The sequence below is a fragment of the Aquarana catesbeiana genome, linkage group LG09 (assembly GCF_042186555.1).
Source record: "Aquarana catesbeiana isolate 2022-GZ linkage group LG09, ASM4218655v1, whole genome shotgun sequence".
NCBI classification, from domain to species: Eukaryota; Metazoa; Chordata; class Amphibia; order Anura; family Ranidae; genus Aquarana; species Aquarana catesbeiana.
Window position 1 is genome coordinate 48,516,384 of NC_133332.1, and position 25,738 is coordinate 48,542,121.

Genomic DNA, 25,738 nt, shown 5'->3' on the forward strand with positions numbered 1-25,738 from the left:
CCGTTCTGTCAGTACAGAGGGCATGGTTCCTGTGCAAAGCAGGGACACGGATCAATGCCTTCCCCTTGTACCACAGTAAGAAAAAACACAGGCTACACAGTTAACCCTTTGACCGCCCCTGATGTTAACCCCTTCCCAGCCAGTGTCAGTGCATATTATTTAGCACCGATCACTGTATTAGTGTCACTGGTCCCCAAAAAGTGTCAAAAGTGCCGTATCGCAAAAAATGGCCTGGTCAGGAAGGGGGGGGGGGTAAATCTTGCAGCGGTCAAGTGTTTAAGGCACAGTTTTATGTTACTTGAGTAAACTGAGTTCCGATTGGTTTTTAGGGGTTGCTGCACATGGGCCACCCTCACTGCTCTTCCCATTACTGAATCAGCATCTTAAAGTACAAGTGCCGTTACCGTCTGTTAATAGCAGAATGATATTCCGGGTTTCCAGAAACTTTTCTTTATTTTTTACCAGATCCAGAGACAGCATTCCACACACTTCAGCCAGTGCTCCGCGAGTGTTTGTTCCCGTCTTGTCATCATGTTCTGGGAGGTGAAAAAAGGTTTTGAAATAGGAAGATTAAAATGGAGCAAAAAAAAAAAAACTCTCAAATCATTGGAAACAACAAGTAAAATCAGTAAGCTCGTAAACCGGCCACACAAGTTACAATCTGGTTCACACCAGAGCCATTGTGATGTGTTGGCTGGCGTTGCCCAGTGCAATCATAACACAAAATCAAGAGAAATAACATTAGTGGCCATTTGTGTTGTTCACACCTGTGTGCTGTGTTGCCTTGCATTGCACTAAAATCATGCATACATCATTTTTGAGTAATAAATCACTGTAGCAATGCTAAAAAAAAAGTTATTCTGTTTCCTGTCACCATCTTGTTTTTCTACTCTACACTCAATCAGTAACCATGAAGGAAGTGATGTCACAGGAAACATACAAACACCATAACTCCCTTTTGAACTTCAGAATGAGGTACACTCGAGGAAGGAAGTAACCTTGCATAGAGCGTCGCGGCAAATGTGGGCATGGTCAAACAGCGGGAGGAGCTTAAGGGGCATCATTAAACAAAACTTCCTTGTACCTATAAAATATGCTTTTATTGTGGTTCCACAAGCAAGAGTCTCGTGGATATATACAAACCCCAGCACATTTATTTAAAAAAGGATAAAAGCATGCAGGGTTTGGAGTGCATTACATACAGAGTGCCGGGTTCTGGGATGACCTATGAACAGAGTGCAGGATTCTGGGATGAGCTATGTACAGAGTGCAGGATTCTGGGATGAGCTATGTACAGAGTGCAGGATTCTGGGATGAGCTATGTACAGAGTGCAGGATTCTGGGATGAGCTATGTAAAGAGTGCAGGATTCTGGGATGAGCTATGTACAGAGTGCAGGGTTCTGGGATGAGCTATGTACAGAGTGCAGGGTTCTGGGATTCTGGGATGAGCTATGTACAGAGTGCAGGGTTCTGGGATGAGCTATGTACAGAGTGCAGGATTCTGGGATGAGCTATGTACAGAGTGCAGGGTTCTGGGATTCTGGGATGAGCTATGTACAGAGTGCAGGGTTCTGGGATGAGCTATGTACAAAGTGCAGGATTCTGAGATGAGCTATGTACAGAGTGCAGGATTCTGAGATGAGCTATGTACAGAGTGCAGGATTCTGGGATGAGCTATGTACAGAGTGCAGGGTTCTGGGATGAGCTATGTACAGAGTGCAGGGTTCTGGGATTCTGGGATGAGCTATGTACAGAGTGCAGGGTTCTGGGATGAGCTATGTACAGAGTGCAGGATTCTGGGATGAGCTATGTACAGAGTGCAGGATTCTGGGATGAGCTATGTACAGAGTGCAGGATTCTGGGATGAGCTATGTACAGAGTGCAGGATTCTGGGATGAGCTATGTACAGAGTGCAGAGTTCTGGGATTCTGGGATGAGCTATGTACAGAGTGCAGGGTTCTGGGATGAGCTATGTACAAAGTGCAGGGTTCTGGGATGAGCTATGTACAGAGTGCAGGATTCTGGGATGAGCTATGTACAGAGTGCAGGATTCTGGGATGAGCTATGTACAGAGTGCAGGATTCTGGGATGAGCTATGTACAGAGTGCAGGATTCTGGGATGAGCTATGTACAGAGTGCAGGATTCTGGGATGAGCTATGTACAGAGTGCAGGGTTCTGGGATGAGCTATGTACAGAGTGCAGGGTTCTGAGATTCTGGGATGAGCTATGTACAGAGTGCAGGGTTCTGGGATGAGCTATGTACAAAGTGCAGGATTCTGAGATGAGCTATGTACAGAGTGCAGGATTCTGAGATGAGCTATGTACAGAGTGCAGGGTTCTGGGATGAGCTATGTACAGAGTGCAGGGTTCTGGGATGAGCTATGTACAGAGTGCAGGGTTCTGGGATGAGCTGTGTACAGAGTGCAGGGTTCTGGGATTCTGGGATGAGCTATGTACAGAGTACAGGGTTCTGGGATGAGCTATGTACAGAGTGCAGGATTCTGGGATGAGCTATGTACAGAGTGCAGGATTCTGAGATGAGCTATGTACAGAGTGCAGGATTCTGGGATGAGCTATGTACAGAGTGCAGGATTCTGGGATGGGCTATGTACAGAGTGCAGGATTCTGGGATGAGCTATGTACAGAGTGCAGGGTTCTGGGATTCTGGGATGAGCTATGTGCAGAGTGCAGGGTTCTGGGATGAGCTATGTACAAAGTGCAGGGTTCTGGGATGAGCTATGTACAGAGTGCAGGATTCTGGGATGAGCTATGTACAGAGTGCAGGATTCTGGGATGAGCTATGTACAGAGTGCAGGATTCTGGGATGAGCTATGTACAGAGTGCAGGGTTCTGGGATTCTGGGATGAGCTATGTACAGAGTGCAGGGTTCTGGGATGAGCTATGTACAAAGTGCAGGATTCTGAGATGAGCTATGTACAGAGTGCAGGATTCTGAGATGAGCTATGTACAGAGTGCAGGATTCTGGGATGAGCTATGTACAGAGTGCAGGGTTCTGAGATGAGCTATGTACAGAGTGCAGGGTTCTGGGATTCTGGGATGAGCTATGTACAGAGTGCAGGGTTCTGGGATGCGCTATGTACAGAGTGCAGGATTCTGGGATGAGCTATGTACAGAGTGCAGGATTCTGGGATGAGCTATGTACAGAGTGCAGGGTTCTGGGATGAGCTATGTACAGAGTGCAGGATTCTGGGATGAGCTATGTACAGAGTGCAGGATTCTGGGATGAGCTATGTACAGAGTGCAGGGTTCTGGGATTCTGGGATGAGCTATGTACAGAGTGCAGGGTTCTGGGATTCTGGGATGAGCTATGTACAGAGTGCAGGATTCTGGGATGAGCTATGTACAGAGTGCAGGATTCTGGGATGAGCTATGTACAGAGTGCAGGATTCTGGGATGAGCTATGTACAGAGTGCAGAGTTCTGGGATTCTGGGATGAGCTATGTACAGAGTGCAGGGTTCTGGGATGAGCTATGTACAAAGTGCAGGGTTCTGGGATGAGCTATGTACAGAGTGCAGGATTCTGGGATGAGCTATGTACAGAGTGCAGGATTCTGGGATGAGCTATGTACAGAGTGCAGGATTCTGGGATGAGCTATGTACAGAGTGCAGGATTCTGGGATGAGCTATGTACAGAGTGCAGGATTCTGGGTTGAGCTATGTACAGAGTGCAAGATTCTGGAATGAGCTATGTACAGAGTGCAGGATTCTGGGATGAGCTATGTACAGAGTTCAGGGTTCTGTGATTCTGGGATGAGCTATGTACAGAGTGCAGGGTTCTGGGATGAGCTATGTACAAAGTGCAGGATTCTGAGATGAGCTATGTACAGAGTGCAGGATTCTGAGATGAGCTATGTACAGAGTGCAGGGTTCTGGGATGAGCTATGTACAGAGTGCAGGGTTCTGGGATGAGCTATGTACAGAGTGCAGGGTTCTGGGGTTCTGGGATGAGCTATGTACAGAGTACAGGGTTCTGGGATGAGCTATGTACAGAGTGCAGGATTCTGGGATGAGCTATGTACAGAGTGCAGGATTCTGGGATGAGCTATGTACAGAGTGCAGGATTCTAGGATGAGCTATGTACAGAGTGCAGGATTCTGGGATGAGCTATGTACAGAGTGCAGGGTTCTGGGATTCTGGGATGAGCTATGTACAGAGTGCAGGGTTCTGGGATGAGCTATGTACAAAGTGCAGGGTTCTGGGATGAGCTATGTACAGAGTGCAGGATTCTGGGATGAGCTATGTACAGAGTGCAGGATTCTGGGATGAGCTATGTACAGAGTGCAGGATTCTGGGATGATTATGTACAGAGTGCAGGATTCTGGGATGAGCTATGTACAGAGTGCAGGGTTCTGGGATTCTGGGATGAGCTATGTACAGAGTGCAGGGTTCTGGGATGAGCTATGTACAGAGTGCAGGGTTCTGGGATTCTGGGATGAGCTATGTACAGAGTGCAGGGTTCTGGGATGAGCTATGTACAGAGTGCAGGATTCTGGGATGAGCTATGTACAGAGTGCAGGATTCTGGGATGAGCTATGTACAGAGTGCAGGATTCTGGGATGAGCTATGTACAGAGTGCAGGATTCTGGGATGAGCTATGTACAGAGTGCAGGATTCTGGGATGAGCTATGTACAGAGTGCAGGGTTCTGGGATTCTGGGATGAGCTATGTACAGAGTGCAGGGTTCTGGGATGAGCTATGTACAAAGTGCAGGGTTCTGGGATGAGCTATGTACAGAGTGCAGGGTTCTGGGATTCTGGGATGAGCTATGTACAGAGTGCAGGGTTCTGGGATGAGCTATGTACAGAGTGCAGGATTCTGGGATGAGCTATGTACAGAGTGCAGGATTCTGGGATGAGCTATGTACAGAGTGCAGGATTCTGGGATGAGCTATGTACAGAGTGCAGGATTCTGGGATGAGCTATGTACAGAGTGCAGGGTTCTGGGATTCTGGGATGAGCTATGTACAGAGTGCAGGGTTCTGGGATGAGCTATGTACAAAGTGCAGGGTTCTGGGATGAGCTATGTACAGAGTGCAGGATTCTGGGATGAGCTATGTACAGTGTGCAGGATTCTGGGATGAGCTATGTACAGAGTGCAGGATTCTGGGATGAGCTATGTACAGAGTGCAGGATTCTGGGATGAGCTATGTACAGAGTGCAGGGTTCTGGGATTCTGGGATGAGCTATGTACAGAGTGCAGGGTTCTGGGATGAGCTATGTACAAAGTGCAGGATTCTGAGATGAGCTATGTACAGAGTGCAGGATTCTGAGATGAGCTATGTACAGAGTGCAGGATTCTGGGATGAGCTATGTACAGAGTGCAGGGTTCTGGGATGAGCTATGTACAGAGTGCAGGGTTCTGGGATGAGCTATGTACAGAGTGCAGGATTCTGGGATGAGCTATGTACAGAGTGCAGGATTCTGGGATGAGCTATGTACAGAGTGCAGAGTTCTGGGATTCTGGGATGAGCTATGTACAGAGTGCAGGGTTCTGGGATGAGCTATGTACAAAGTGCAGGGTTCTGGGATGAGCTATGTACAGAGTGCAGGATTCTGGGATGAGCTATGTACAGAGTGCAGGATTCTGGGATGAGCTATGTACAGAGTGCAGGATTCTGGGATGAGCTATGTACAGAGTGCAGGATTCTGGGATGAGCTATGTACAGAGTGCAAGATTCTGGGATGAGCTATGTACAGAGTGCAGGATTCTGGGATGAGCTATGTACAGAGTGCAGGGTTCTGGGATTCTGGGATTCTGGGATGAGCTATGTACAGAGTGCAGGGTTCTGGGATGAGCTATGTACAAAGTGCAGGGTTCTGGGATGAGCTATGTACAGAGTGCAGGATTCTGGGATGAGCTATGTACAGAGTGCAGGATTCTGGGATGAGCTATGTACAGAGTGCAGGATTCTGGGATGAGCTATGTACAGAGTGCAGGATTCTGGGATGAGCTATGTACAGAGTGCAGGGTTCTGGGATTCTGGGATGAGCTATGTACAGAGTGCAGGGTTCTGGGATGAGCTATGTACAAAGTGCAGGATTCTGAGATGAGCTATGTACAGAGTGCAGGATTCTGAGATGAGCTATGTACAGAGTGCAGGATTCTGGGATGAGCTATGTACAGAGTGCAGGGTTCTGGGATGAGCTATGTACAGAGTGCAGGGTTCTGGGATTCTGGGATGAGCTATGTACAGAGTGCAGGGTTCTGGGATGAGCTATGTACAGAGAGCAGGATTCTGGGATGAGCTATGTACAGAGTGCAGGATTCTGGGATGAGCTATGTACAGAGTGCAGGATTCTGGGATGAGCTATGTACAGAGTGCAGGATTCTGGGATGAGCTATGTACAGAGTGCAGGATTCTGGGATGAGCTATGTACAGAGTGCAGGGTTCTGGGATTCTGGGATGAGCTATGTACAGAGTGCAGGGTTCTGGGATGAGCTATGTACAAAGTGCAGGGTTCTGGGATGAGCTATGTACAGAGTGCAGGATTCTGGGATGAGCTATGTACAGAGTGCAGGATTCTGGGATGAGCTATGTACAGAGTGCAGGATTCTGGGATGAGCTATGTACAGAGTGCAGGATTCTGGGATGAGCTATGTACAGAGTGCAGGGTTCTGGGATTCTGGGATGAGCTATGTACAGAGTGCAGGGTTCTGGGATGAGCTGTGTACAAAGTGCAGGATTCTAAGATGAGCTATGTACAGAGTGCAGGATTCTGAGATGAGCTATGTACAGAGTGCAGGATTCTGGGATGAGCTATGTACAGAGTGCAGGGTTCTGGGATGAGCTATGTACAGAGTGCAGGGTTCTGGGATTCTGGGATGAGCTATGTACAGAGTGCAGGGTTCTGGGATGAGCTATGTACAGAGTGCAGGATTCTGGGATGAGCTATGTACAGAGTGCAGGATTCTGGGATGAGCTATGTACAGAGTGCAGGATTCTGGGATGAGCTATGTACAGAGTGCAGGATTCTGGGATGAGCTATGTACAGAGTGCAGGGTTCTGGGATTCTGGGATGAGCTATGTACAGAGTGCAGGGTTCTGGGATGAGCTATGTACAAAGTGCAGGATTCTGGGATGAGCTATGTACAGAGTGCAGGATTCTGGGATGAGCTATGTACAGAGTGCAGGATTCTGGGATGAGCTATGTACAGAGTGCAGGATTCTGGGATGAGCTATGTACAGAGTGCAGGATTCTGGGATGAGCTATGTACAGAGTGCAGGATTCTGGGATGAGCTATGTACAGAGTGCAGGATTCTGGGATGAGCTATGTACAGAGTGCAGGATTCTGGGATGAGCTATGTACAGAGTGCAGGATTCTGGGATGAGCTATGTACAGAGTGCAGGGTTCTGAGATGAGCTATGTACAGAGTGCAGGGTTCTGGGATGAGCTATGTACAGAGTGCAGGATTCTGGGATGAGCTATGTACAGAGTGCAGGATTCTGGGATGAGCTATGTACAGAGTGCAGGATTCTGGGATGAGCTATGTACAGAGTGCAGGATTCTGGGATGAGCTATGTACAGAGTGCAGGATTCTGGGATGAGCTATGTACAGAGTGCAGGATTCTGGGATGAGCTATGTACAGAGTGCAGAGTTCTGGGATAAGCTATGTACAGAGTGCAGGATTCTGGGATGAGCTATGTACAGAGTGCAGAGTTCTGGGATGAGCTATGTACAGAGTGCAGAGTTCTGGGATGAGCTATGTACAGAGTGCAGGGTTCTGGGATGAGCTATGTACAGAGTGCAGGGTTCTGGGATTCTGGGATGAGCTATATACAGAGTGCAGGGTTCTGCAGTGAGCTATTTTACCGAGTGCAGGGTTCTAGGATGAGCTATATACAGTGTGCAGAGTTCTGTGATGAGCTGCGTGCAGAGTGCAGGGTTCTGGGATGAGCTACAGTGGCTTGCGAAAGTATTCGGCCCCCTTGAACTTTTCAACCTTTTGCCACATTTCAGGCTTCAAACATAAAGATATAAAATTTAAATTTTTTGTGATGAATCATCAACAAGTGGGACACAATTGTGAAGTGGAATGAAATCTATTGGATATTTTAAACTTTTTTAGCAATTAAAAAACTGAAAAGTGGTGCGTGCAAAATTATTCGGCCCCTTTACTTTCAGTGCAGCAAACTCACTCCAGAAGTTCAGCGAGGATCTCTGAATGATCCAATGTTGTCCTAAATGACTGATGGTGATAAATAGAATCCACCTGTGTGTAATCAAGTCTCTGTATAAATGCACCTGCTCTGTGATAGTCTCAGGGTTCTGTTGAAAGCGCAGAGAGCATCATGAAGACCAAGGAACACACCAGGCAGGTCCGTAATACTGTTGTGGAGAAGTTTAAAGCCGGATTTGGATACAAAAAGATTTCCCAAGCTTTAAACATCCCAAGGAGCACTGTGCAAGCGATCATTTTGAAATGGAAGGAGTATCAGACCACTGCAAATCTACCAAGACCTGGCTGTCCCTCTAAACTTTCAGCTCAGACAAGGAGAAGACTGATCAGAGATGCAGCCAAGAGGCCCATGATCACTCTGGATGAACTGCAGAGAACTACAGCTGAGGTGGGAGAGTCTGTCCATAGGACAACAATCAGTCGTACACTGCACAAATCTGGCCTTTATGGAAGAGTGGCAAGAAGAAAGCCATTTTTTAAAGATATCCATAAAAAGTCTCGTCTAAAGTTTGCCACAAGCCACCTGGGAGACACACCAAACATGTGGAAGAAGGTGCTCTGGTCCGATGAAACCAAAATCGAACTTTTTGGCCACAATGCAAAACGATATGTTTGGTGTAAAAGCAACACAGCTCATCACACTCAACACACCATCCCCACTGTCAAACATGGTGGTGGCAGCATCATGGTTTGGGCCTGCTTTTCTTCAGCAGGGACAGGGAAGATGGTTAAAATTGAGGGGAAGATGGATGCAGCCAAATACAGGACCATTCTGGATGAAAACCTGTTGGAGTCTGCAAAAGACCTGAAACTGGGACGGAGATTTATCTTCCAACAAGACAATGATCCCAAACATACAGCAAAATCTACAAAGGAATGGTTCACAAATAAACGCATCCAGGTGTTAGAATGGCCAAGTCAAAGTCCAGACCTGAATCCAATCCAGAATCTGTGGAAAGAGCTGAAAACTGCTGTTCACAAACGCTCTCCATCCAACCTCACTGAGCTCAAGCTGTTTTGCAAGGAAGAATGGGCAAGAATTTCAGTCTCTCAATGTGCAAAACTGATAGAGACATACCCCAAGCGACTTGCAGCTGTAATCGCAGCAAAAGGTGGCTCTACAAAGTATTAACGCAAGGGGGACGAATAATTTTGCACGCCCCACTTTTCATTTTTTTATTAGTTAAAAAAGTTTCAAAAATCCAAAAGATTTCGTTCCACTTCACAATTGTGTACCACTTGTTGGTGATTCTTCACAAAAAATAAAAATTTTATATCTTTATGTTTGAAGCCTGAAATGTGGCAAAAGGTTGAAAAGTTCAAGGGGGCCGAATACTTTCGCAAGCCACTGTATATACGGGGTGCAGGTTACTGGGATGAGCTATATACAGGGTGCAGCAGAGGCGTAATTAGAACCTTCAGGGCCCTGGTGCAAGAAACCATAAAGGGCCCCCCGACCTCCTGCCTGGGCCATTCACTCCGAGCCTAGAGCCCTTCCCACTGATCCCACGACCCTTTATGGTCCCACAGCAGATCCCTTTCACATGTTGTGCAGTCCTGCAGTCTTGGGTCCCTGCCATTGTGACAGAAGGCCAGGGCCCAGTTGCAAGTGCAAACTTTGCGGGTAGTCCCGCCAGTGGTGTCAGGGTGGACTGTGAATGGTGTCAGTCAGTACAGCAGTGAACGTGGTCAGTAGGGCAGTGGACGTGGTCAGCAGGGCAGTGGACGTGGTCAGTAGGGCAGTGGACGTGGTCAGTAGGGCAGTGGATATAATCAGTAGAGCAGTGGATATAATCAGTAGGGCAGTGGACGGGATCAGTAGTTTTTGTTATTTTATTTTTGTATTATTTTTTACCATTATACTTTATTTTACAATTTAATTTTTATAGTTTTAAAAAAAACATTTGATGGGAGGGGGTGGCATTGGAGGGCAGTATGATGGGGTGGAGGGCAGTATGATGGGAGGACTGGTAGTGGAGGGCACTATGATGGGAGGGGTGGCAGTGGAGGGCAGTATGATGGGAGGGGGTGGCAGCGGAGGGCAGTATGATGGGAGGTGTGGCAGTATGATGGGTGGAGGGCAGTATAATGGGAGGGGAGGCAGTGAGGGCAGTATGATGGGGGGGGATAGTGGAGGGCAGTATGGGGGGACTGTACAGCATGACTGGAGGGGGACAGTGTATGGGAGGGAGCAGAGTGACCATGAGCATCCTCTGGGCACTGCAGGGAGCATTTCTCCTACATTTCTTCCAGGGGCAGAAACGGCCTTCAGGCAAGACCCAGAGTCGGGGGCAGAGCTTGCGGTCCTAGGTACGGGTGACTGTGGAGCTCACAAACTCAAATATTCCGCGCTTAGGACAATATTTAAAGAGAACTGCAGCCCCCCCAAAAAAATGGAAAAACACCGAGGTGAAATCCAAAAAGACTAAAAAACTCTCATGGGGAATGTGGCACTGTTCAAAAGTGAACGGAATTAAAATAGTACCCCAAAAAAATTGTTACAATATGTGAGAAGTACTGTAAAAAAATGTGTAAATAGTAAACAAACAGTATGTCATGTGTAAATGCCACATGTGTAAAACATCACGTAATATTATAAAGTCAAGTGCAAATAAATATAGGTTAAAGCGGGGTTCCACCCAAATTTTGAACATTATCTCTATGCATTCTCTTCCTTGCCTAGATGCTGACATGCTGTGTAAAAAAATTTAAATCGCCCTAATTATCTTTTTTTTTCTAATCTTCTTAGCACTTCCTGGTTTTCCTCCCATGGGAGTAGGCGTGTTTCTAGCCTCTCCCAGACCTCCCACAGTCCCCTGGGAGCTAGTCTCAGGCTTCCCAGCATGCATTGTGCAACAGCGTCATCACAACATCCCAGTGAATGCTGGGAGCACAGCATTCACCGCATCCAGGAAATACATGCTTGTGGGCTTCAAATGCCCACAATGGAGATGGAAACCGCCTTCAGTGAATTTTATAAGTTATTCTTTACAACGAAATCGGACACAGGCGGACTTATTACACAGAACATGTGAGTAGATAATCATGAGAAGAAAAGTTTGTGAATGAACTCCAAAAAAAAAAAAACGATAGATAGGTGGACCCCCGCTTTAAGCTGGAGTATAAATAGTAATAAAAGAAATACATGCACCCAAAAATGAACATAACAAATAAATAAATATGTGCGTAATATTAGTGCTGATTTAAAAAATCCCAAAAAAACACATAAAGTATACCCAAAAAATGCACAATTAGAGTCAATGGTGTAATAAATAATTGACGTGATAGTGCACCAAGATTATCAAAAATAAGATCCAAATGATATAAGTAAGAAATCTCTGGTGGGGAATATGGCGCTGTTCAGAAATAATGTATATAATAGGATACTAATATCCTACAAAGTGGTGGTAGTATATAAAAAATACTGTAAAAAAAAAAAAAAAAAAAAAAAATTCATGAACAAATAACATATCAGGTGTATGTGTCACAGGTGTCAAACAACATATAATAAAACATATGATTGAAAAATCAAGTGCAAATGCGGTGTAAATAATCCTAGAAAAAATATACGTGCACTTAAAAAAAGGACAGCAAAAATAATAGTACTGATCTGCAAAATCGCAAAGGAAAAAGCATAAAAGATACCCAAAAAAAAAAAAAATTATATATCCAAAATATGTGCAGATATGAACAATAGTATGATGAATAGTGTAGTGATGTAGCAGAAAAAATCACCATCCAGAAGATATTAGTGTCCGAGCAGATTAAAAGTCTTATATATAAAAAGAAAAAAGAAAAAAACTCTGTGAGAAGTGACTTTGCTTCCAAACGAATCCCGTGTAAATAATTGTGATTGTTGTGTAATCTCCTTCTCTGGAACCCCCAATTGTGTCCCCACTCACCGGAAAGCCCAACCCCTGCAGGGGTAATGGGCAAATGAAAGTAAATCCACCAGCAGGAAATCGATCGATATCCCCCTCTGTGTTCCCGTGATCTTCTTCCTGGTTGGGCTGTCAATGGTCTGTCAATGGTCCTCCAAAAAAGTCCACCAGATCATGTCCATATGTGTGGGGAAGAGAGCCATTATTACAAGAGCGCAAGTAATATTCCCCGCTGGGTGGGCGTGTTACTTTGTTACCATCCTGAACTCTGATTGGACACACGGCACCTCCCTGCTGTATATTAGGACGTATGGTGTACCAAGATGGCCGCGCCTCAGATGACGTCTTGATGACGAAACGCGTAAGTCGTGGTCACGTTGGTACGCATACGTCGCTGTTACTTCCGGTTTTCGGCAGCTCGGCTGTGGAATGCAAGCCGCTGCCTCGTTACTATTCCAGCCATCAGCCTTACACCAGCCGGCGGAACAGGTTCACCTGTTAGTCACTGTTTTTAACTACTCTTTGTAAGTGGACTGAATAAATAAAAGTCAATTTGGATTTACACTATGAGGCTCCTCTCTTCCCCACACATATGGACATGATCTGGTGGACTTTTTTGGAGGACCATTGACAGACCATTGACAGCCCAACCAGGAAGAAGATCACGGGAACACAGAGGGGGATATCGATCGATTTCCTGCTGGTGGATTTACTTTCATTTGCCCATTACCCCTGCAGGGGTTGGGCTTTCCGGTGAGTGGGGACACAATTGGGGGTTCCAGAGTAGGAGATTACACAACAATCACAATTATTTACACGGGATTCGTTTGGAAGCAAAGTCACTTCTTACAGAGTTTTTTTCTTTTTTCTTTTTATATATAAGACTTTTAATCTGCTCGGACACTAATATCTTCTGGATGGTGATTTTTTCTGCTACATCACTACACTATTCATCATACTATTGTTCATATCTGCACATATTTTGGATATATAATTTTTTTTTTTGGGTATCTTTTATGCTTTTTCCTTTGCGATTTTGCAGATCAGTACTATTATTTTTGCTGTCCTTTTTTGAGTGCACGTATATTTTTTCTAGGATTATTTACACCGCATTTGCACTTGATTTTTCAATCATATGTTTTATTATATGTTGTTTGACACCTGTGACACATACACCTGATATGTTATTTGTTCATGAATTTTTTTTTTTTTTTTTTTTACAGTATTTTTTATATACTACCACCACTTTGTAGGATATTAGTATCCTATTATATACATTATTTCTGAACAGCGCCATATTCCCCACCAGAGATTTCTTAATTTTTTTAATTCCACCTCGGTAGCTTTTTCCATTTATTTTGGGGGGGCTGCAGTTCTCCTTTAAAACATTGTCCTAAGCGCGGGAAATTTTGAGTTTGCAAATGATATAAGTGTCCAAACAAAAATAAAGTTTTATATATGTAAAAAAGAAAAAAGAAAAAATCTGTGAGAAGTGTCTTTGCTTCCAAAGGATCCCGTGTGAACATAACAACCACAACAATTCACACGGGATCCTTTGGAAGCAAAGACACTTCTCACAGATTTTTTCTTTTTTCTTTTTTACATATATAGAACTTTTATTTTGTTTGGACACTTATATCATTTGGATCTTATTTTTGATAATCTTGGTGCACTATCACGTCAATTATTTATTACACCATTGACTCTAATTGTGCATTTTTTGGTATACTTTATGCGTTTTTTTGGGATTTTTTAAATCAGCACTAATATTACGCACATATTTATATATTTGTTATGTTCATTTTTGGGTGCATGTATTTCTTTTAGGACTATTTATACTCCAGCTTAACCTATATTTATTTGCACTTGACTGTGGAGCTCGCTCTGAATGCTGGGGTCCCACTCTCCTCCTTATCGTGATGTCACTGGTTGCTGGACACCAGGCGGGCCGCGTCCAGCAACCAGTTGTTTGAGCAGTGAGCCAGGCAGCGCCTGGGGGTGAATAATAAAGCGGGTCTTGGCCAGCAGTACACCAGGCAGTGTGGGACAGCGGCAATGTGGCGGCATTTTTAGGGGGCGTCAGATTGGCCCAGGGGGCAATTCCAGAACATTGTATTGTTCCAGAATGAAGGCGCATGGGACACAAGACAGACCTCCCAAGGCGGGACTTTCACTGGCAATCCGGGACAGTTAGGAGGTATGCACAATACACCACAAGATAACATACCGTAAGAGCACTGCAACTTGCTCTAGATCTGAGGGGAAGCTCTGAAATTAGGGGAAGCTCTGCTGATTTCTAGCATCCAATCATGTACAAGTAAAAATGCTGTTTTTTTTTCCTTGCATGTGATTAGGTATTCTTTGCAAAGTGAAGCTTTACCTCATTTACTAAATTCTGGAGCAACTACACTTGCAGTGCACAGTATATTTGCCTTTAGTAAATCAACCCCATAGTGTCTACTTTATGGCTGAATATTATTTTTATTCAGAGATTGCATAGAATATAACAAAATGCCCAATAGGTACAGGTTAAATCAATAACCAACAAATCCCCACAAATAGACTAAGGTGGTGGTGGTGGTGGGGGGGGTGGCATGCATTCTGGTCAGAATAATGCACAAATTAAAAAAATACATTTAACCACTTGCCGACCGCCTCACGCAGATATACTGCGGCAGAATGGCACGGGCAGGCAAAGTAATGTATGGACAATCAGACCCCCTTCCCCCCGGTGCCCGAGGCGGTTGGCTTCTGTCCCCGAGTGATCAGAGGTGAGAGGGAGGCCATCCATTCGTGGCCACCCCCCTCGCGATTGCTCCCAGCCAATGAGAATCTTCCTCTGCTGTTGTATAGTAAACAGCGGCAGAGGAAGTGATGTTATCGCTCCTTGGCTCGGTATTTTCCATTCCGGCGCCGAGGAGAGAAGACATCTGAGTGAGTGCACCAACACAACACACACAGTAAAACACTTCAGGCACACTTTACACCCCCCATCACCCCCCCCCCCCCCTCGTTACAGTGACACCAAGCAGTTTTTTTAATTTCTGATTACTGCATTGGTGTCAGTTTGTGACAGTGTGGTAGGGCAGTTAGTATTAGCCCCCTTTAGGTCTAGGATACCCCCCAACCCCCCCTAATAAAGTTTTAACCCCTTGATCACCACCCGTCACCAGTGTCACTAAGCGATCATTTTTATGATCGCTGTATTAGTGTCACTGGTGACACTAGTTAGGGAGGTAAATATATAGGTTCGCCGTCAGCTTTTTATAGCGTCAGGGACCCCCATATACTACCTAATAAAGGTTTTAACCCCTTGATTACCCCCTAGTTAACCCTTTCACCAGTGATCACCATATAACTGTTACGGGTGACGCTGGTTAGTTAGTTTATTTTTTATAGTGTCAGGGCACCCGCCGTATATTACCTAATAAAGGTTTAGCCCCCTGATTGCCCGGCGGTGATACAACTTAGGTTTTAGGGTCAGATAGGGTCTGCATCGCCCCAGTCAGTGTCAGGTTAGTGCCAGTAGCGCTAACACCCACGCACGCAGCATACACCTCCCTTAGTGGTATAGTATCTGAACGGATCAATTTCTGATCCGATCAGATCTATACTAGCATCCCCAGCAGTTTAGGGTTCCGAAAAACGCAGTGTTAGCGGGATCAGCCCAGATACCTGCTAGCACCTGCGTTTTGCCCCTCCGCCCAGCCCACCCAAGTGCAGTATCGATCGATCACTGTCACTTACAAAATACTAAACACATAACTGCAGCGTTCGCAGAGTCAGGCCTGATCCCTGCGATCGCTAACAGTTTTTTTGGTAGCGTTTTGGTGAACTGGCAAGCACCAGCGGCCTAGTACACCCCGGTTGTAGTCAAACCAGCACTGCAGTAACACTTGGTGACGTGGCGAGTCCCATAAGTGCAGTTCAAGCTGGTGAGGTGGCAAGCACAAGTAGTGTCCCGCTGCCACCAAGAAGAAGACAAACACAGGCCCGTCATGCCCATAATGCCCTTCCTGCTGCATTCACCAATCCTAATTGGGAACCCACCGCTTCTGCAGCGCCCGTACTTCCCCCATTCACATCCCCAACCAAATGCAGTACTTCCCCCATTCACATCCCCAACCAAATGCAGTCAGCTGCATGAGAGGCATTTTTATGTCCTCCCGAGTACCCCTACCCAACAAACCCCCCCCAAAAAAGATGTTGTGTCTGCAGCAAGCGCGGATATAGGCATGACACCCGCTATTATTGTCCCTCCTGTCCTGACAATCCTGGTCTTTGCATTGGTGAATGTTTTGAACGCTACCATACACTAGTTGAGTATTAGCGTAGGGTACAGCATTGCACAGACTAGGCACACTTTCACAGGGTCTCCCAAGATGCCATCACATTTTGAGAGACCCAAACCTGGAACCGGTTACAGTTATAAAAGTTACAGTTACAAAAAAAATATACATAAAATAAAAAAAATAAAAATTGTTGTCGTTTTATTGTCTCTCTATTCTCTCTCTATTGTTCTGCTCTTTTTTACTGTATTCTATTCTGCAATGTTTTATTGTTGTTATGTTTTATCATGTTTGCTTTTCAGGTATGCAATTTTTTATACTTTACTGTTTACTGTGTTTTATTGTTAACCATTTTTTTGTCTTCAGGTACGCCATTCAGCTGCAGCGCGGATTTATTTATCTTGACAGCAACAGCGTTTGCTCCCACGATATATAAAGCCATGACTCCAGCAGAGGTGATATATGCCGAAGCATGGGGGCAGCAGGGGCGGAGGAGCGATTTGCTCCTAACTTTTGGGGCAGATGCCCCCATGCTTCGGCATATATAAATGGTGCATGTATGCCCATCATTAGAAGTGGGTGGATGAAGGGAGGTATTCTAATGGTGGGCATACCCACCGATCAATCTCTTTTTTCATTCAGCCCACAGGCTGCATGAAAAAAAAAAAAAGATTACAATATATGCCCAACAAGGACCAGCAACGTACTGGTATGTTGCTGGACTTTGAGTGGTTATACCAGAATGATGCCTGCAGGTTTAGGTATCATCTTGGTATCATTCTTTCCATCCAGCAGTCGGCTTTTATGTAAAAGCAATCCTAGTGGCTAATTAGCCTCTAGACTGCTTTTACAAGCAGTGGAAGGGAATGCCCCCCCCCCCCCCACTGTCTTCCATGTTTTTCTCTGGCTCTCCTGTCTCAACAGGGAACCTGAGAATGCAGCCGGTGATTCAGCCAGCTGACCATAGAGCTGATCAGAGACCAGAGTGGCTTCAAACATCCCTATGGCCTAAGAAACCGGAATCGACGAGCATTAGATTTCGCGGGATGTAAACAGCGCCATTGGGAAATTGGGAAAGCATTTTATCACACCAATCTTGGTGTGGTCAGATGCTTTGAGGGCAGAGGAGAGATCTAGGGTCTAATAGACCCCAATTTTTTCAAAAAAGAGTACCTGTCACTACCTATTGCTATGATAGGGGATATTTACATTCCCTGAGATAACAATAAAAATGATTAAAAAAAAAAAAAAAATATATATATATATATATATATATATATATATATATATATATATATATATATATATATATATATATATATATATATATATATATATATATATATATATATATATATATATATATATGAAAGGAACAGTTTAAAAATAAGATAAAAAAGCAAAAAAATAATAATAAAAAAAAAGCACCCCTGTCCCCCCCTGCTCTCGCGCAAAGGCGAACGCAAGCATTGGTCTGGCGTCAAATGTAAACAGCAATTGCACCATGCATGTGAGGTATCACCGCAAAGGTCAGATCGAGGGCAGTAATTTTAGCAGTAGACCTCCTCTATAAATCTAAAGTGGTAACCTGTAAAGGTTTTTAAAGGTTTTTAAAAATGTATTTAGTTTGTTGCCACTGCAATTTTAAAGCATGTCATGTTTGATATCCATGTACTCAGCCTAAGATCATCTTTTTTATTTCATCAAACATTTGGGCAATATAGTGTGTTTTAGTGCATTAAAATTTTAAAGAGTGTGTTTTTTCCCAAAAAAATGCGTTTGAAAAATCGCTGCGCAAATACTGTGTGAAAAAAAATGGAACACCCACCATTTTAATCTGTAGGGCATTTGCTTAAAAAAATATATAATGTTTGGGGGTTCAAAGTAATTTTCTTGCAAAAAAAATAAATTATTTTTTCATGTAAACAAAAAGTGTCAGAAAGGGCTTTGTCTTCAAGTGGTTAGAAGAGTGGGTGATGTGTGACATAAGCTTCTAAATGTTGTGCATAAAATGCCAGGACAGTTCAAAACCCCCCCAAATGACCCCATTTTGGAAAGTAGACACCCCAAGCTATTTGCTGAGAGTCATGTCGAGTCCATGGAATATTTTATATTGTGACACAAGTTGCGGGAAAAAGACAAATTTTTTTTTTTTTTTTGCACAAAGTTGTCACTAAATGATATATTGCTCAAACATGCCATGGGAATATGTGAAATTACACCCCAAAATACATTATGTTGCTTCTCCTGAGTACGGGGATACCACATGTATGAGACTTTTTGGGAGCCTAGCCACGTACGGGACCCAGAAAACCAAGCACCGCCTTCAGGCTTTCTAAGGGCGTAAATTTTTGATTTCACTCTTCACTGCCTATCACAGTTTCGGAGGCCATGGAATGCCCAGGTGGCACAAACCCCCCCCAAATGACCCTATTTTGGAAAGTAGACACCCCAAGCTATTTGCTGAGATGTATAGTGAGTTTTTTGCAGACCTCACTTTTTGTCACAAACTTTTAAAAATTGAAAAAATATATATTTTTTTTGTCTTTCTTCATTTTCAAAAACAAATGAGAGCTGCAAAATACTCACCATGCCTCTCAGCAAATAGCTTGGGGTGTCTACTTTCCAAAATGGGGTCATTTGGGGGGGGGGGGGTTGTGCTATCTTGGCATTTTATGGCCTTCAAAACTGTGATAGGTAGTGAGGAGTGAATCCAAAATTTACACCCTTAGAAATCCTGAAGGCGGTGCTTGGTTTTCGGGGCCGCGTACGCGGCTAGGCTCCCAAAAAGTCCCACACATGTGGTATCCCCGTACTCAGGAGAAGCAGCTAAATGTATTTTGGGGTGCAATTCCACATATAACCATGGCCTGTGTGAGCAATATATCATTTAGTGACAACTTTTTGTAAATTTTTTTTTTTTTGTCATTATTCAATCACTTGGGACAAAAAAATGAATATTCAATGGGTTCAACATGCCTCTCAGCAATTTCCTTGGGGTGTCTACTTTCCAAAATGGGGTAATTTGGGGGGGTTTTGTACTGCCCTGCCATTTTAGCACCTCAAGAAACCTCACAAACCAATAAATATACGCTTATTGACATTTTTTTTACCAAAGACATGTGGCTGAATACATTTTGGCCTAAATGTATGACTAAAATTGAGTTTATTGGATTTTTTTTATAACAGAAAGTAGAAAATATCATTTTTTTTTTTTAAATTTCGGTCTTTTTCCGTTTATAGCGCAAAAAATAAAACCACAGAGGTGATCAAATACCATCAAAAGAAAGCTCTATTTGTGGGAAGAAAAGGACGCAAATTTCGTTTGGGTACAGCATTGCATGACCGCGCAATTAGCAGTTAAAGCGACGCAGTGCCAAATTGTAAAAAGTGCTCTGGTCAGGAAGGGGGTAAATGCTTCTGGGGCTGAAGTGGTTAAGGAAGGATATTGCAATGTATAAGAATGAACAAAAAAAAACCAGGAGAATGACTAAGGCTGCATACACACGACCGGTTTTTCCGTCAGAATAAACTCTGGCGGTTTTTCCGACGGAGTTCCGCTGAAATGGACATGCCTGCACACGATCACACCAAAGTCCAATCATTTAGAACACGATGACGTACGACGAGACTAGAAAAAGTAAGTTCAATAGCTAGTAGCCAATAGCTGCCCTTAGTAGTTTTTGGTCCGTCGGAATAGCATACAGACGAACGGTTTTCCCGATAGGAATGGATTCCGTCGGAAAGATTTAAAACATGTTCTATTTCTAGGTCCGTCAGAATTTTTGAAAGAAAAAGTCAGATGAAATCCACACACGATTGGAATATCTGATGGAATGATTCCGTTGGACCTTTTCTGCCGGAAAGTCCGGTCGTGTGTACGCGGCATAAGACATAATATAAAACATAAAACCCCCTACATAAAGTTCAAGCTAAAATGATGCAATCGAAATAGTCCCGCATACGAGAGGATGGCGTGTAGAATCAGACTGCCTACTCTCCAAGGGAGGCAGCTCAAGATGGCTTACCTCAAAGGGCAGGTGGAAGACAGCAGGTATCAACTTTATGACACTAAAACCAGAACCAATCCTTGTACAGCAGTTTATAGATGACTTCACAAATCAAATATATCTAATAAGTGCGGATCTGAAACAAATTATGGCTGTGGTGGGCAGAACAAACTTTAAAAAATTATTCTTATGCCTCGGCTTCTATATGATCTCCATAACCCCCAGTAGTTATTCCTTTACAGAGTTTCCAAGTCATTATTACCATATTCCGCACTCTGTTGAGGTGCCATAAGCCCCCAAGGATCAGGCTGGAATATTTAAAAAGGCCTAAGGAAAGGGGGGGGGTAGCCATTCTGAATCTTTGCTGTACTATCTTGCTGCACAGCTACAAAACTTAGTGAGATGTATGCCCCACCCCGGAGAGGACACTCCTACTGGGGCTGAGCCTACTCTTTCCATATTACTTCATGCCGCCAGAATGGACAATGTCCCTCCCAGTTTAGAGGCCCTTGCTTTCACCAGGTCAAACAAACTTTTCCCTACTTACACTTTGATCCAAAAAATCTGGAAGAAAGCCAAGCAGCTTCAATAGGCATCTGGCTATACCCAATATAATCTGAATCTAGGACAATCTTGCGTATCCCAAGCTGAATAAGCTCTAATATGGGATGGAGTTATATATAATGGGACTTTATATCCCTTTCAGGAATTGCAAACTTCTTTTTGCCTCCCCCACAGTATGCAGTTTTACTATCTTCAATTACACCATGCAGTGCGGGCCCAGGGTGATGGTACAATGTGGCGACAGTCTCTGACCCCTCTATTTAATTTAATGCAAAGTACTGCTCTTGTGAAGGGTTATATTTCGAGGAGCTATGCAATGTTACTGAATGCCTTCCCATGTGACTACTGAGAAAGATGCACAGTAGGTGCCTTTGAGGCCATGTAGTGGGAGGACGCTCTGGAGATTAAAATGGGGGCTTTACTAGATCCTACTTGCATTAAATGTAATCATATAAATAATAATGTGTGCTGCTGCCTGGTGTATTAATGTAGGTGAGATCATGGGGATCTAATCCATCTACTCTGACGATGCCCCAAGTCAGAGGCATAACTAGAATCTTCAGGGCCCCGATGCAAGAAACCATGAAGGGCCCCCCTGACTCCCGGACAGGGCTCTTTTCTCCGAGCCCGATGGCAGAACACCAGGGCCCGGTCGCAAGTGGGTGGCTGCATGTAAAGGAATTCAGGAGCTGCAGGAGGAAAATGGAGAGATGGGTTCCTCTATGTCGGTGTTTCTCAATCTTTTTCCAGTCAGGGCACCCTTGAAGTGGCTGCACTGCAACCACCCTGCAACTGTGTGCATTGCATGCAGTTACAGCATAGTGATGATGCATTTAAGGGGTTAAAACAGGCGGTCAGGAGGCAACATATTGCCTCTTTACCGGCTGTCAAATGCCTCTGAAAAGCGATCCGAGCATGGATCACTTTTCAGAGGAACAGCATTTTTTTTTTGCTGGTACTATTAACAAGCAAAAAAAAAAAAAAAAAAAAAATTGGTTCTAATGGGACACATATAGGGGGTCAGGATTAAAAGTGCATACATAAAATGTGCATATATACATGTAAACACACATACATACACACATATATATATATATATATATATATAAATGCACACATGCACACACACATAAACCAGTGGCAGATGGTGCTCAAAATTTTTTGGGGGGTGCAAGCAAACTGAAAAATTATTTTTAAAAAAACGCATCAATTGCAGCCTCACTGTGCTCATCAAACACAGCCACTGTACACATTAATTGCCACCACTGTGCCCATCATATGCAGTCACTGTTCCCATCAAACGTAGCCACTGTGCCCATCAATTGCCACCACTGTGCCTATGTGCCCTGAAACGCAGCCACTGTGCCCATCAAACGCAGCCACTGTGCCCATCAAACGCAGCCACTGTGCCCATCAAACGCAGCCACTGTGCCCATCAAACGCAGCCACTGTGCCCATCAAACGCAGCCACTATGCCCATCAAACACAGCCACTGTGCCATCAAATGCTGCCACTGTGACCCCCCCTGCCCGCTCGCAGTCTGCCCAGCACTTACGCTGTCTCGGTGGGCCAGCGGGTGACGGCGACGAGCGGGGTCCTCCATGCGTCTCCTCCCATCCTCTCCTCCTGATAGGCATCCAATAGCGGCGCCTGTCGTTTCAGCCAATCAGGTGACGGGTAACAGACCCGAGCACCTGATTGGTGGAGAGGCGGTTCAGTGTTAGGAAAGCGAATATTTAATCGCTTTTCTAACACACCTGGGTGGACTGTGAGCGCCAAGCATGGCACTCGCAATTCACCTATTTTGAAGCCTATTAGTGCTTTAAAAACACCCCCGCCGGTGTAATTCAGGTGCCTGGCGTCCGAAAAGGGGCCAGGCGTCTGAATAGGGGGGGCAGTGGCGGCCATAGATAGATTGACGCTATGCATGAATCTATCTATTTGTGATAGAGGGGTGCCTGGAGAGAGGGGGCGGCGCCCATATGGACGCACCACCACTGAACACACACATATACATACATGCACACACACATGCACACACACATGCACATATACATACATGCTCACACACATACACACACACATACATACATACACATACATATAAACACACATACAGTAGATAAAAAAGGGCAGGCTTTTACCTTAGCTCTTCCTGCCGGGTACTGCACTGTAGGGGGAGACAAAGAGCACAGCACTATGCTTTCACTTTGTAATCAATGTGACCAGCTCCCCGCACAGTGCCGAATACAGTTCGGCTTAGGATCGGGGAGCTTGTCTCCGCTCCTCCTATCAAAGTACTGTATACAGGGGGCCCTCAAGGGCCCCCTGCAGCAAGGGGCCCGGTCGCCATGGCAACCTCAGCGACCCCAATAATTCCACCACTGCCCCAAGTTGAATACGTACTGGACAGGTGTAGTGACCACCCTTAATGGGGTGTTTGAAACCACTGTCTGTAAATCTCAAATGTGTGTTGGGTATCCTAGGTGATTTACAGGTTGAGAACTTTATCAGTGAAGCCATTACTAGAGCTCTATTTCAGGCCCTTATACTGGTCCATTGGAAATCTCAGGATCCCCCTACACATGCTGAATTGGTTAAATCTATAGGTAATATGCTCCAACTGGAAAGCTACGTAGGGAATTTTGAAAAAAATCTGGGGCTTGTGAGTGGAGACCCTGGCCTTGGTCCCACTGATCTTATTGTGGATAGAATATTATTGTGAGGTTATGTGCCCTAAGTTCTCTCTTATGTTGGAATATCCTTTTCCTATTGCCACAGTACTGGTGTTGACTTTGTTATTGTCTTCTCCTATGTGACAATTGTGCTGGATTGATGTCTATTTTTTTAACTTATTTTTTTTTCAATAAACAATGTATCATTTATTTGAGAAAAATAAAATACTTGACAGCAATTTGACCACCAGGATGTCCTCTGCACTGTCCAATAACGTAGTTGTACCAGGTGTTATCAATAAGAGTCCAACCTGTAGAATATCTTACCACTGTAACGAAATGTCTTAAGGTTCTCAATTACTTCCTCTGGATTCAAATTGTCATTTAGACTTGCAATAGTTTTTACAGTTGAAGCGTAAGAGATGACAGCAAAGCGAGGCACAATGTCATAGGATGAAATCTAGTCAAGATAAAAAAATATATATATATTTATATAAGGCATTTTCCAAAAACATTCTCAAAAAAGGCACGTCTGCATCTTTGTGCCTTTTTTTTTACCCTGCCCCCCACCCGAATCAGTCATGGTACACTACATTGGGGGAAGTCGGTGGATGTTTGCCATTATCCGGAGACTTGGGAACCAGAACCCAGAATGATACTGGGATGGCGTGGCCTCTGCAGCTTACGCATTTATTTGCAAATGTGTGCAAATGAAACCTCTGTTTTTAATTTGAACTGTTAGAACAATTCGGTTTATTGCAGATTGGTTGGTAAGTGAGCTGGGAATTTTTCTTCGTTGTTGTTTGACATGTGTCACCCTTCCTTGCTGTTAAGGCCAGCTATAAGTTGGGGCAGTTGCCGTTTGTGCACTGGACACCTTCGCTGCCATTGTGCTATGTGTCCAGTGCGCCCCTGTGCCTTTGAGGAGTGGGCTCCCTCCAGGCATACCTGCCCTCAATCTATCCATTATAATATATGTGCTCCTACTATGGAGGCTCTCAAAATGTATAGAGTTAGGACTGCAGATACAGGGTGCCGTAGCCTGGCTTTTGCCGCTTACGCATGTATTTGCAAATGTGTGAAAAGAAACACATTTTTAAAGTGAATTGTTTGACAGGACAATTCGGTTTATTGCAGGCTGGCTGGTAAGTTGAACTGGGATTTATTCTATGTTGTTATTTGACATGCGTCAAGTTATAGGTTGGGGCAATTGCCATTTGTATGTAACATGAGTACCCCAATTTGAAGGTCTCCAATCATTTGCGCACTTACAATGATTTGTATGCAAACGTTGCTTTAAACTCAGATTATCCAATCATCAATGAGCTTTTCTTTGTTTAAAGCTCAGCTCTTGGCTTTTTTATTGTCCCCCCTAGGCAGCATTTAAAATAAAAATGCAGTTAGGCTGCAGTGCTCACTTCCTCCCCAGTACTGTTAGTTTTTCCTTTTCTCTTAATTATGATGTTCAGCATCATTCAACCCAGACGACAGATGACATACAGTGAATGGAAGGCATAATTGGTCCATCATAGGACCATTGTCATTGTGATGGAAATTGGCAGTACATACAAAAACATTACTCCAGAACAGAAGGTGAGAAGAAATCTTCCAACAGGTCATCTGTTCTAGAGACAACTTTCTAAAGGGGATTTCCCCTCACTTATACTAGAGAGAAAAAAAAGTGGAATGGAATGCTAAAAATTAATCAGTTGCCAGTGGTAAATTAAATGAAAAACAATGCAAATGTTCATAAGCTAAAAAAAAGTTCATACTGTCCCAGTGGCAGCTGGTGCACAATAATTACAATGTTTCAAAAAGGCGTCAGTAAGATAAAAATTATAGGGGATACAAAAGGTGATCTCAGAAAGAACTGCACTTTATCAGGTTATTACATAAGGCAGTCCTCTGCACACCGAGGGTGTATGAGATCTTTCAGTAGTCCTCCAAAGCTGGGTTTATTTGTGTTTGCGCTCTACTACTACTTACTGGCTTTAGGTGTCATTCACACTGGGCGTTAAAAACACCACTTTTACAAACATTGGATATTTTTTTCTGCCTCTAAATGCCCCTCAATGTTAGCCTATCCACACATAGGCGTTTAACCACTTGCGGAACG

The 25,738-nt window shown here is 44.2% G+C and overlaps 1 protein-coding gene across 2 annotated transcripts in view; it reads right to left on the reverse strand.

The window, feature by feature from the left end:
* The window catches only part of LOC141107598 (complement factor B-like), a 190,012-nt gene that overhangs the window by 135,103 nt on the left and 29,171 nt on the right, over positions 1-25,738 (reverse strand). For both annotated transcript variants that reach the window (XM_073598449.1, XM_073598448.1), the window contains exons 7-8: positions 23,950-24,082; positions 405-536 (exon numbers count right to left, since the gene is read on the reverse strand). In XM_073598449.1, coding sequence (XP_073454550.1) covers positions 405-536; positions 23,950-24,082 — 265 coding nt within the window. The remainder of the gene's footprint in view (positions 1-404; positions 537-23,949; positions 24,083-25,738) is intronic.